This window comes from Bombina bombina, chromosome 1 (assembly GCF_027579735.1).
Source record: "Bombina bombina isolate aBomBom1 chromosome 1, aBomBom1.pri, whole genome shotgun sequence".
In the NCBI taxonomy this organism is placed as follows: domain Eukaryota; kingdom Metazoa; phylum Chordata; class Amphibia; order Anura; family Bombinatoridae; genus Bombina; species Bombina bombina.
The window spans coordinates 1,023,293,506-1,023,307,744 of NC_069499.1; the positions used below are offsets into that span (position 1 = coordinate 1,023,293,506).

Here is a 14,239-nt window from a genome sequence, read left to right on the forward strand (position 1 = left end):
CCCTGAGACTTAAGGTTGCTGAAGCTTCGCTTGGCCTTTTTCCTGACCCAGTCTTGGGTGGTTTTGGAATCTTGGATCTCAGGGCTGGTCGGGGTGTTCCACTGTATTGAGAACTTGGGCTATGTCCTTGCTCCATCTACCTAACCTGGTCATGGTTGGCAAGGTTTTCAGAGTATTTTTGACTCTTTGCCACAGAGTAGCCCATTTCATCTGGTGGTTAGCCATGTGGCTTGAGCCCAATTTCTGTTGCGCCTTAGGGTTGCATTCCCCTGATCAGTTTGCCAGTGTTCCAGTGGATTCCCTGCTCTGCAGGTGACTGGGTTGGCTGTGCCTCCCCTTGGCAAGCTACTTGTAGGGGGGGATCCTTTTCTAGGACATCTGTGTTGGGAATTTCTATTCCCATTAGCCGGTGACTTCGGCCCTTGAGGACAGTTGTTGTCCTTCCGGCATCATCCCTTTTCTTTAGGGGATATTCTCCTCCCTATGGAGATAGAGTCCTTGCTTGGGGCTTCTCCTGGATTGGAGGCGATAAGGTGGGATTGGTTCCCTCTGGGGTCTTGCTGCAAGCAGACTTGTTGGGCCTTTATTTGATAGATCCTTAGGTCTATGGCCTTGTTGTCTGTTTTCAGAGTCGGGTTGTACTTGTACTCGGTGGGGATGGCTGTGCTATCCCAACGCTCGTTCCTGTATCTGTTTCGGGATTCTTTTGTTCCCCTGTCTTGGATCCCTGAGGCTGGGTTGGTCCAGCTGGGTGTGGGTCTGCAGGTCAGGATGGCCGAGCGGTCTAAGGAGCTGCGTTCAGGTCGCAGTCTCCTCTGGATGTGTGACCTTTGTTGAGTCTACCCTGTTAGCTTAGTCTGCTAGAGTATCAATTTACCTTTCAACTTGCTCCATTGATTTCAGAAGAGGGTTTACTCTTCCTTTGGGTTCTGAGGGTATACTTCTTCTCGGGGGGCCTCGATTTAAGGTTTTGCTTCCCCTTTTTAGGGACCTGTGTGTAGGTCTGGCGACTTAGGTTGCCTGGAGCGTGCCCTTTGTCTGGGGGCTGCTTTTGTGGTCTGTACCTGCTTGACTGCTTCTTCTTCCTCGCAAGTACCGTCTGTGTCGTCCTATTATGGACTCTCAAACTTTGGTTTTTTTTCACCTGGGTGTATTACACACTTTTTCATGGTCGAATGCTTTGGTATTCTATGGTCAGACACTGGGAGGACTTGGACTCTTCAGTTGCATTCCGTGCTTGCAGGATTTTGGAGAGACATCTGTTCTGTCTATGTGCCCGGTCTTATCCCGGGTTTTGCTTGGTATAGGCGTGGTCTCTTTTCCCTGTTTGGGCCCCTTTGGGTCTCTGTGAGCTGGGCTCAGTCGTGGAGGTGTTCTTTTTTGTATTAGGGGGCCTTTCGGTTGGGCGACAGTGTCTCCTGGAGGACTGTTGGCTCAGTCGAGTCTGTTTGCGGTCTCTAGTTTGGCTTCTGGACTAACTGTGAGTCAGTGTCATTGGGGCTTTTCCTCTTAAAGTTTTCTCTGCTTCGGACAAAGCATTTTTTTTTTTAATTTGGTAGAGGTTCAGGCCTGGCGCCCTCAATATGGGCCGCCTATTGTACCCTCCCGTCTTGGCATTCAGTGTCCTCTATAGCTTGGGTATTGTTTTCCCAAAAGTAATGAATGCAGCTGTGGACTCTTTCCATTTAAGAAGAAAAACATAAATTATGCTTACCTGATAATTTCCTTTTCTTCTGATGGAAAGAGTCCACAGCTCCCCACCCGTAATCTTATGTGGGGCGTCCTTATATTCTTCTGGCACCTTTCACCCTGATATTTCTTCTACTGTTCCTTGGCAAAATGACTGGGGAATGAGGGGAGTGGGAGGAGTATTTAAGCCTTTGGCTGGGTTGTCTTTGCAACCTCCTGGTGGCCAGGTTCTTATTTCCCAAAAGTAATGAATGTAGCTATGGACTCTCTCTATCAGAAGAAAAGGAAATGATAAGGTAAGCATAATTTATGTTTTTGTCTCTATCCCAACTTGTTTTATGTCCCTTTGAGCTAAATCTCTGCAAAACTGAGCTCTTTATTTTCCCCCTTCTTCCAAAATCTCCACACCCCATTTCTCTATAACTGTTGATAACTCCATCATTACCCCTACCCCACATGCTGATGTCTTGGGGTCACACTTGACTCAAATCTTTCACTCCTCACATTCAGTCCTTGGCTAAAGCATGCCGCTTCCACCTTTAAACACCTCTAAAATTAGACATTCCTTACACAAGACACAACTAAGATTTTAATCCACTCTCTCATCCTTTCCCACCTCGACTAATGCAACTCCATCCTCTCGGGTCTCCCTAGCTGTCGCCTAGCTCCTTTTACAATCCATAATGAATGCCCCTGCGAGGCTCGTCTTCCTTACACGTCCTTCTTCATCTGCTGCACCTTTCTGCCAATCTCTTCACTGACTTCCTCTTCCCTCCATGATTAAACACAAAATTCCTACGCTGCATACAAAGCCCTCAACTGCACTGCTCCCCCCTTCATCTCAGACCTTGTCTCCAGATACTCTCCCTTCCGTCCCCTTCGCTCTGCTCACGATCTCCTCCTCTCCTTCTCTCCTCCTCTCTTGTTACCTCCTCACATTCCCATTTATAAGACTTCTCCAGACTAGCTCCCATCTTGTGGAACTCTCTGCCACCCTCCACAAGACTCTCCCCTAGTTTTGAAAGCTTCAAGCGTTACCTAAAGACTTTACTATTTAGGGATGCATACAACCTACACTAACCTTCCTAACTCCATTGCTATCCCCTTGAATTCCTTAGCATGTAAGCCTATGAGCCCAGCTGTTTGTAGATCACTTTAATAAGATCCGACTAAAACAGTGGGACTCTCGGCAGAGTCCTCTATCCATTTCATCCCTATAAATGATATCTTGTATAATGCTTATGTTTATAGCGCTGCGGAATATGTTGGTGCTCTACAAATAACCGATAATAATAATAATAGCTCCATATAAATAAGTGGGTGACCTTGCTTATGAAATAAACACAACAGAAAAATGAGAATAAGAAACATAACAAGTGATTTTCATAAGAAGTCTAATTAATATCCTATGTTTACTGTCTTCACGTTGGTGGTAACATTCTGCACATTTGAAAACAAATGTTTCAACTTGGAAAACATAAGTTGAAACATAATTGTTACTTAAAGGGATAGTAAAATTAAACTTTTATGATTCAGCTAGAATTCATTTGGAAAGTTCCTTATAATTGCATTACCAAGTTTTGGGTTTGCTTTGTTCTTATATTTATAAACACAACACTTTGTTGCAGCAGTGTTTGCAACAAAATATAACACTGATAGATTACAGGGTTTTTTTGCATTCTCTAATCCGTTAGAGCAAGTCATTTTCTGACTATTGACCTGATCTATTGTGTATGTAACACACAGGAGATGTTCTGGTACACTGCTGGTCTGGAACTAAACCCGGTACTGATCCAATCAGCAGCTCTAGTTGCACATCTGAGTAGTGCGGCTGGTTCCGCTCAGGATCCGGCAGAACATCTACTGTGTGTTTAACCCCTTTGTGGGAGCTTAATACTCAGTAGATCAGAGTCAATACTCTTAATCTAATAGAGCATGTCATTTTTTTTATTATGATCTTGGCCCTTTAAAGTTTATCCCATCTGTGTTGATTTGCTAGTTAATTTGTATGGACCAATTTAATTAAAAAAAATATATTGTAATATAAGACTTGAATGCCATACTTTAAAAAATATTTTTTAAAATTCAATTATCACATAAATGTAATCAGTCACCCACCATCAGTGTTGTATTGTCTTTACTGTAGGAGAAAGTGTCCGTAAATTTAATCTTGTATCTATTACCAAAATAATGTCATTGTTTTCTATGTTTGGCTGTTACCTTGCATATTGTATACCTTTTTGGTATGTAAGTTTTTCTCCCTGTAGTGAATTCCAGAAGTGTGTGACTCATGTAGGTGTTTAACACTTTTTTATATGGTGTTGCCACCATCACATGCGAGCATTAGTGCGAGGAGGTATTTAATAAGTGTAGAATGTTATGGGTGTATGCACAATTTACCAAATGCATTTGTGGTGCAGGTGGAGCCTCTGGATGAGGGTGCAGTGAAGAGGATGATCCTTGCCTTTGAGAAGAGGTCCTATAAGAATCAGGAGCTGCGCATCAAATTCCCCGATAACCCAGAAAAGTGAGCAAGAAAAGCATGAAGAGCATTGTTTAAAATGTTTTTTTTTATCCTGTACTCTACCATATTGTTCATATAATTCCTGAACTGTAGATAGCACCCTATCCTTCCTCCACTATTAAAGAGGCATACGACACTTTGAGCCAGATTATGACTGGTATTACAAGTTGAAAGTAAACAAGATCGATTGAGCACAATCAGGATTTACGCTTGAATGATTACAGCGTCCTCAGAGCTCTGGTTAACTTTTTTTGCGAAACAAAATAATTGCACAAAACATATAAAAAATACATTAAAGTAAAGTTACATTCATAATAACACCATCTAATAAAATCATTCAAAGAAAATATTGCACACAAGTTATAAATGCATAAAGATATGATGTCTCAGGTGTTGCCTACATATACATGTCTAAATATGTATGTATATGTATACATATATAGATATATATAAATATATGTGCATTGGAGCCCTTTGCAGTTAGGTAGATGAAAACTTTTAAAAATATATTTATGTAACATTCATACTTAATAAGGTGTGTTATAGTTGTTGTAAATATTTCACATTTCAATATTCTGCACATAGCAGAATATGTTCTAAGTATTGATAAATAGATATTTCTATGTGAAATATTCGTATTTTCATGTCAGGTTTACGTACTTGAGAATATGTGATCGTGTTTGTTTGCGAGTATGGTGTTAGGGTTTTTTCAACTTTTTTTTTGTTCCATTGACTTATATGGGGAAAACGTGAACACACACACGATATTCTAACTTCGGCTTTTTGCACTCCTTGGGTTAGCGCCAGTGCAAGAGAAGTTTACTTTCAACTCATAATACGAGCTCGAGCAGGAGGGTTAAATAGCGCTCCACTCGTAATCTAACATCCTGTAATTACAAGTGTTGCTATAAATTTACATAATAATTGTGAACAATTTCTGAAATAGATTAACACCTTGTTTGCTGCAGTTGTTTTTGTGTGGCCAAATTCTATTCTCCACTTTTTTTTTGAGGTGCCAATGTGGACTTGTTACTGAGCAGACAAGGCTTGCAGTAAGCTTATGTTGTCACCTCTACTAAGGCCTTTTAAAGACAGATATGTGGCAAGGTTACATTTGTAAAGTTTGCAGTGTGCACTTCCGATTCTCTGAATTGGAAAACCTACATTTACAGAAAAGGGGGTAATATAAGTCAAGCATTTTGTAATGTTTTTTTTCTGTGCATAATTAAAACGCATTTTATTTTACTATGACAGGGTTTCTTGACACTAAAGCAACATTGTATATTTTTTTTCTTTCATGGTTCAGATAGAACATACAATTGTATTAGTTTTACTTTGCTTACTAACTTTTGTTTTAAGGTAGTTAGATAGGGTTAGTAGCATAGAGCACAATGTGGCAGCTGCTTTGCAAGAATACTTTATAATAAATTGTTATACATTTGGAAGTGCTCTAGATGGCAGCAGTGTTTGCTGCATTGTAGTGCTCCAGATACGTGCAAGCTACCTACATACGTATATCTTCAACAAAGAATACCATGAGAACGAAATAACCTATAATAGAAGTCTAATTCGACGTTCTATAAAATTGTATGCTCTGTCTGAATCACAAAGAAAACAGTTTTTTGTATCCCTTTTAACAGCACTAACTTATTATGCGTCTCCATCACAGCACTTTATCTTGCCCTCCACTGTATTCCCCCCTCCCTCCATAGCTTTTTCCTATACTTACCCCTCTCTCTTCTGCTCTAGGTTTATGGAATCAGAACTTGACCTAAATGACATTATCCAGGAGATGCACGTGATTGCCACCATCCCTGACCTCTACCACTTGCTTGTAGAGCTTAATGCTGTGCAGTCCTTGCTGGGCCTCCTAGGACATGAGAACACTGATATCCTACTACACGCTGTGTGTGTTGTGTGAGGAGTGCTTCATACTATGTATTAATGGTTATTTGTTGGGATAACAATGTAATGATAGTTAACTGCAACAAACGCATAAGATCCTTGGGACAGCTCAGATTATTCAAATAGGTTCCCTCTTTGTTTATTTTCCTTAGCGTGTCACATGTGTGTATTGCTGTGGTTGATCTGTTGCAGGAACTCACAGATATAGACACACTCCATGAGAGTGAGGAGGGAGCACAGGTTCTTATAGATGCGCTGGTGAGTAAAACAAAGCCCTCTCTTAGGGCCCGATGATCTAGAACTCTCTGCTTTGGCTGTGAGGTCCCTTAAAGAATTTTAGAAGGGTACATTTTATTTTGAGAGCTGTTTATCTGGCTATGCAGGGATCTGGATGTGAAGTAGAGAAACATACTTTACAATATAATGCTTAATAAAAGCCCCCCAAAATGTTGTGCTATTTCTCTCCCTGACAAGTTTTTTTGATCATCGGGCCTTTATGTGAAGCACAGGTGTAGTTTTCTTTCTTTACACGTCTAATGTAACGCTGTCCCCTTTTTTCTATTTTCCCATTCTCTTTCAAACCTATAATCTCCCCAGGTAGAGGGACAGGTTGTTGCGCTTTTGGTACAAAATTTAGAGCGTCTTGATGAGTCAGTGAAAGAAGAATCAGATGGTGTGCACAACACTCTAGGTATGTATAGCTATAATATTTTTGTATTAAAGAGATAGTCTACTTGAAAATGTTTGTTTTAAAAGGAACAGTCGAGTCCAAAAAAAACTTTCATTATTTAAATAGGGCATGTAATTTTAAACAACTTTCCAATTTACTTTTATCACCAATTTTGCTTTGTTCTCTTGATATTCTTAGTTGAAAACTAAACCTAGGAGGTTCATATGCTAATTTCTTAGACCTTGAAGGCTGCCTCTAATCTAAATGCATTGACAGTTTTTCACCACTAGAGGGCGTTCATGTGTTTCTTATAGATAACATTGAGCTCATGCACGTGAATTTACCGAGGAGTGAGCACTGATTGGCTAAAATGCAAGTCTGTCAAAAGAACTGAAATAAGGGGGCAGTCTGCAGAGGCTTAGATACAAGGTTATTACAGAGGTAAAACGTGTATTATCATAACTGTGTTGGTTATGCAAAACTGGGGAATGGGTAATTAAGGGATTATCTATCTTTTAAAACAACCAAAATTCTGGTGTTGACTGTCCCTTTAAATATATTTATAATCCCTTCATTACCCATTCCCCAGTTTTGCAAAACCAACACTGTTATGTTAATACACTTTTTACCTCTGTGATTACCTTGTATCTAAGCCTCTGCAGAATGCCCCCTTATCTCAGTTCTTCTGACAGATTTGCATTTAGCCAATCAGTGCTGACTCATAAATAACTCCACAGGACTGAACACAATATTATCTATGACACACATGAACTAGCACCGTCTAGCTGTGAAAAGCTAATAAAATAAAATGAGACAAGAGGCAGCCTTCAAGGGCTTAGAAATTAGCATATGAGCCTACCAAGGTTTAGCTTTCAACAGAGAATTCCAAAAGAACAAAGCAAATTTGATGATAAAAGTGAATTGGAAAGTTGTTTAAAAGCGCATGTCCTATCTGAATCATGACAGTTTAATTTTGACTAGACTATCTCTTTAAGTAAAGTTTCATACTTTGTAACATAGAAATTAACAATTCTTTTAAAGGGACACTGAACCCAAATTTTTTCTTTCGTGATTCAGATAGAGCATGAAATTTTAATCACCTTTCTAATTTACTCCTATTATAATTTTTTTCTTCATTCTCTTGGTATCTTTATTTGAAATGCAAGATTGTAAGTTTAGATGCCGGCCCATTTCTTTCATGTAATTTCCAAGAGTCCATGAGCTAGTGACGTATGGGATATACATTCCTACCAGAAGGGGCAAAGTTTCCCAAACCTTAAAATGCCTATAAATACACCCCCTCACCACACCCACAATTCAGTTTTACACACTTTGCCTCCCATGGAGGTGGTGAAGTAAGTTTGTGCTTGATTCTTCGTTGATATGCACTTCGCAGCAGGCTGAAGCCCGGTTTTCCTCTCAGAGTGCAGTGAATTGCAGAGGGATGTGAGAGAGTATTGCCTATTTGAATACAATGGTCTTCCTCTAGGGGATCTATTTCATAGGTTCTCTGTTATCGGTCATAGAGATTTCTTCTCCTACCTCCCTTTTCAGATCGACGATATACTCTTATATACCATTACCTCTACTGATTCTCGTTTCAGTACTGGTTTGGCTATCTACTTTATGTAGATGAGTGTCTTAGGGTTAGTAAGTCTTATTTCTATTTATGACACTCAAAGCTATGGTTGGGCACTTTATATGTAAAGTTCTAAATATATGTGTTTAAACTTATATTTGCCATGATTCAGGATAATCAGTATTCCTTCATTCAGACTGTCAGTTTCATTTTTTCAGAAAATGCATATAAATTTCATTTTTCTTACCTTAAATTTTCAATTTTCAATTGACTTTTTTTCAAAAATTGAGGGCTGTTAGGCTCGCGGGTGCAGAAAATGCTTCTATTTATTGCGTCATTTTTGGCGCAAGACTTTTTTTGGCGCAAAAATTTCGTCATTTCCGGCGTCATAGTTGGCGCCGGAAGTTTTTACGTAATTGCGTAATTTTTGACGTATGTGTATTGCGGACGTTTTTTTGGCGCCAAAATATATGGGCGTCATTCTTGGCGCCAAAATGTGTGGGCGTTATACTTGGCGCCAAAAATAGGGGCGTCATTCCTGGCGCCAGTTTTTTTCACACTATTTCAGTCTCACTATTCAGTTGCTTCTGGTTTTCTGGAAGCTTGTTTCATTTTGCATTTTTTTCCCATCCTGAAACTGCCATTTAAGGAATTTGATAATTTTGCTTTATATGGTGTTTTTTCTTTTACATATTGCAAGATGTCATTACCTGACCCTGGATCAGAATCTACTTCTGGAAAGACGCTGCCTGATGTCGGTTCTTTCAAAGCTAAGTGCATTTGTTGTAAACTTTTGGTAACTGTTCCTCCGGCTGTTGTTTGTGATACTTGTCATGATAAGCTTTCAAACGCAGATAGTATTTCCATTAGTAATAATCCATTACCTGTTGTTGTTCCTTCAAAATCTAATGTTCAGGATGTTCCTGTTAATGTTAAAGAATTTGTTTCTAAATCTATTCGGAAGGCTCTGTCTGTTATTCCTCCTTCTGCTAAACGTAAGAGGTCTTTTAAAACTTCATATATTTCAGATGAATTTTTAAATGACCGCCATAATTCTGACTTATCTATTTCTGATGTGGATCTATCTGATTCAGAAGATTCTACCTCAGATATTGACACTGATAAATCTTCATATTTATTTAAGATGGAGTTTATTCGTTCTTTACTTAAGGAAGTGTTGATTGCTTTAGATATGGAGGAGTCTAGTCCTCTTGATATTAAAACTACTAAGCGTTTAAATGCAGTCTTTAAACCTCCTGTGGTTATTCCAGAAGTTTTTCCAGTTCCTGATGCTATTTCAGAAGTAATTTCTAGGGAATGGAATAGTCTGGGTACTTCATTTACTCCTTCTCCAAGGTTTAAGAAATTGTACCCTTTGCCATCTGACAGATTAGAGTTTTGGGATAAAATCCCCAAAGTTGATGGGGCTATTTCTACTCTTGCTAAACGTACTACTATTCCTACGGCAGATAGTATTTCGTTTAAAGATCCTTTAGATAGAAAGCTTGAATCCTTTCTAAGGAAGGCTTATTTATGTTCAGGTAATCTTCTTAGACCTGCTATTTCTTTGGCTGATGTTGCTGCAGCTTCAACTTTCTGGTTGGAGGCTTTAGCGCAACAAGTATCAGACCATAATGTTTATAGCATTATTAAACTTCTTCAACATGCTAATAACTTTGTGTGATGCCATTTTCGATATCATTAGAATTGATGTCAGGTATATGTCTTTAGCTATTTTAGCTAGAAGAGCTTTATAGGGCTGCTAATCGTTTTCGTTCCTTTCGTCATAATAAGGAACAAAAGCCTGACCCTTCCTCTAAAGGAACAGTTTCCGTTTGGAAACCTTCTCCAGTCTGGAATAAATCCAAGCCTTTTAGAAAGTCAAAACCAACTCCCAAATCCGCATGAAGGTGCGGCCCTCATTCCAGCTCAGCTGGTAGGGGGCAGGTTACGATTTTTCAAAGATGTTTGAATCAATTCGATTCAAAGTCTTTGGATTCAGATCATTGTTTCACAAGGGTACAGAATAGGCTTCAAGGTAAGACCGCCTGTGAGAAGATTTTTTCTTTCTCGCATTCCAGTAAAACCCAGTGAAGGCTCAAGCATTTCTGAAATGTGTTTCAGATCTGGAGTCAGCTGGGGTAATTATGCCAGTTCCAGTTCTGGAACGGGGCCTGGGGTTTTATTCAAATCTGTTCATTGTTCCAAAAAAAGAGAATTCTTTCAGACCAGTTCTGGATCTAAAAATATTGAATCGTTATGTAAGGATACCAATATTCAAGATGGTGAGTATAAGGACTATTCTGCCTTTTGTTCAGCAAGGGCATTATATGTCAACAATAGACTTACAGGATGCATATCTTCATATTCCAGTTCATCCGGATCACTATCAGTTCCTGAGATTCTCTTTTCTAGACAAGCATTACCAGTTTGTTGCTCTTCCTTTTGGTCTAGCTACAGCCCCAAGGATCTTTTCAAAGGTTCTCGGTGCCCTTCTCTCTGTAATCAGGGAGCAGGGTATTGCGGTATTTCCTTATTTGGACTATATCTTGGTACTTGCTCAGTCTTTACATTCTGCAGAATCTCACACGAATCAACTTGTGTTGTTTCTTCAAAGACATGGTTGGAGGATCAATTTACCAAAGAGTTCCTTGATTCCTCAGACAAGGGTAACCTTTTTAGGTTTCCAAATAGATTCAGTGTCCATGACTTTGTCTCTTACAGAAAAGAGTCGTCTGAAATTGGTTTCAGCTTGTCGAAACCTTCAGTTTCAATCTTTCCCTTCGGTAGCTTTATGCATGGAAATTTTAGGTCTCATGACTGCTGCATCGGACGCAATTTGCTCGTTTTCACATGAGACCTCTCCAGCTCTGTATGCTGAATCAATGGTGCAGGGATTATACAAAGATATCACAATTAATATCTTTAAATCCCAATGTTCGTTCTTCTCTGACTTGGGGATTGGATCACCATCGTTTAGTTCAAGGGGCCTCTTTTGTTCGTCCAACCTGGACTGTGATCTCAACAGATGCAAATCTTTTAGGTTGGGGAGCTGTATGGGGATCTCTGACAGCGCAGGGGGTTTGGGAATCTCAGGAGGCGAGATTACCAATCAATATTTTGGAACTCCGTGCAATTTTCAGAGCTCTTCAGTTCTGGCCTCTTCTAAAGAGAGAATCGTTTATTTGTTTTCAGACAGACAATGTCACAACTGTGGCATATGTCAATCATCAAGGGGGGAATCACAGTCCTCAGGCTATGAAAGAAGTATCTCGGATACTTGTATGGGCGGAATCCAGCTCCTGTCTTATTTCTGCGGTTCACATCCCAGGTATTGACAATTGGGAAGCGGATTATCTCAGTCGCCAGACGTTACATCCGAACGAATAGTCTCTTCACCCAGAGGTATTTCTTCAGATTGTACAAATCTGGGGGCTTCCAGAAATAGATCTAATGGCCTCTCATCTAAACAAGAAACTTCCCAGGTATCCGTCCAGATCCAGGGATCCTCAAGCGGAAGCGGTGGACGCGTTGTCACTTCCTTGGAATTATCAACCTGCTTATATCTTTCCGCCTCTAGTTCTTCTTCCAAGAGTGATTTCCAAAATCCTAATGGAGCGTTCGTTTGTACTGCTGGTGGCTCCAGCATGGCCACACAGGTTTTGGTATGCAGATCTCGTTCGGATGGCAAGTTGCCAACCTTGGACACTTCCGTTAAGGCCAGACCTTCTGTCTCAAGGCCCATTTTTCCATCAGGATCTCAAATCATTAAAGTATGGAGATTGAACGCTTAATACTTAGTCATAGAGGTTTCTCTGACTCAGTGATTAATACTATGTTACAAGCTCGTAAATCTGTGTCTAGAAATATCTATTACCGAGTTTGGAAGACTTACATTTCTTGGTGTTCTTCACATAAATTCTCTTGGCATTCCTTTAGAATTTCTAGAATTTTACAATTTCTTCAAGATGGTTTGGATAAGGGTTTGTCTGCAAGTTCCTTGAAAGGACAAATCTCTGCTCTTTCGGTTCTTTTTCACAGAAAGATTGCTAATCATCCTGATCTTCATTGTTTTGTACAGGCTTTGGTTCGTATCAAGCCTGTCATTAAGTCAATTTCTCCTCCTTGGAGTCTCAATTTAGTTCTGAGGACTTTACAGGCTCCTCCGTTTGAACCTATGTATTCTCTAGATATTAAATTACTTTCCTGGAAAGTTTTGTTCCTTTTGGCCATCTCTTCTGCTAGAAGAGTTTCTGAATTATCTGCTCTTTCTTGTGAATCTCCTTTTCTGATTTTTCATCAGGATAAGGCGGTGTTGTGGACTTCATTTAAATTTTTACCTAAAGTTGTGAATTCTAACAATATTAGTAGAATAATTGTTGTCCCTTCATTGTGTCCTAATCCTAAGAATTCTCTGGAGAGATCTTTACATTCTTTGGATGTAGTTAGAGCTTTGAAATATTATGTTGAAGCAACTAAAGATTTCAGGAAGACTTCTAGTCTATTTGTTATCTTTTCTGGTTCTAGGAAAGGTTAGAAGGCTTCTGCCATTTCTTTGGCGTCTTGGTTGAAGTCTTTGATTCATTATGCTTATTCTACTAGGTCAGTTTCTACTTCCTGGGCTTTTAGGAATGAAGCTTCTGTTGATCAGATTTGCAAAGCAGCAACTTGGTCTTCTTTGCATACTTTTACTAAATTCTACCATTTTGATGTTTTTTTCTTGTTCTGAAGCAGTTTTTGGTAGAAAAGTACTTCAGGCAGCCGTTTTTTTTATTCTTCTGCTTATAATTTCAGTTTTTTTCATTATAAGATTAAAACTTTTGATTTGGGTTGTGGATTATTTTTTCAGCGGAATTGGCTATCTTTATTTTATCCCTCCCTCTCTAGTGACTCTTGCGTGGAGTTCCACATCTTGGGTATCTGCTATCCCATACGTCACTAGCTCATGGACTCTTGCTAATTACATGAAAGAAAACATAATTTATGTAAGAACTTACCTGATAAATTCATTTCTTTCATATTAGCAAGAGTCCATGAGGCCCACCCTTTTTGTGGTGGTTATGATTTTTTTGTATAAAGCACAATTATTCCAATTCCTTATTTTTTTTATGCTTTCGCTCCTTTTTTATCACCCCACTTCTTGGCTATTCGTTAAACTGAATTGTGGGTGTGGTGAGGGGTGTATTTTATAGGCATTTTAAGGTTTGGGAAACTTTGCCCCTCCAGGTAGGAATGTATATCCCATACGTCACTAGCTCATGGACTCTTGCTAATATGAAAGAAATGAATTATGTTTTTTGATGAACAACCTGGGTTGTCCTTGCTGAAAAAAGTGCTATCCAGAGTTCTGAACCAAAAAAAGCTTAGATGCCTTCTTTTTCAAATAAAGATAGCAAGATAATGAAGAAAAAATGATAATAGGAGTAAATTAGAAAGGTGCTTAAAATTTCATGCTCTATCTGAATCACAAAAAGAAAAAATTTGGGTTTTGTCCCTTTAATTTAATTGTGCATAATTTAAAGGTTATATGTGTGTGTAATATATAATCCCCAAAACCCTTACCCACCCACCCACCAGGGCCCCCGATTGTGTCAGCAGTTCAATCATTATTACAGCCAGTGGCAAAGTATGTTGACGTCCTATTACAACCAGTGGTTAGGGAAGACGTTCATTTATACTGGATACGAATGATCTAATCAGATGTTAATAACCTCTACACCATAATACCACATGACGTGTGGTACCTACTCTCCTTGATAGAATTCTGCCTGAGTGAGTACTATTTTCGGTTCGAACAAGACTATTCCAAGTAGCAGGCACAGCCATGGGGTCGAACATGGCCCCTGCCTACGCGAATATATTTATATCCCAT

General features: G+C 39.3%; 1 protein-coding gene across 2 annotated transcripts in view; it reads left to right on the forward strand.

Moving 5' to 3' along the window:
• CTNNBL1 (catenin beta like 1) overlaps positions 1–14,239 on the forward strand; it is a 206,207-nt gene that overhangs the window by 45,511 nt on the left and 146,457 nt on the right. For both annotated transcript variants that reach the window (XM_053717895.1, XM_053717965.1), the window contains exons 3-6: positions 4,110–4,216; positions 5,963–6,102; positions 6,279–6,376; positions 6,716–6,809. In XM_053717895.1, coding sequence (XP_053573870.1) covers positions 4,110–4,216; positions 5,963–6,102; positions 6,279–6,376; positions 6,716–6,809 — 439 coding nt within the window. The remainder of the gene's footprint in view (positions 1–4,109; positions 4,217–5,962; positions 6,103–6,278; positions 6,377–6,715; positions 6,810–14,239) is intronic.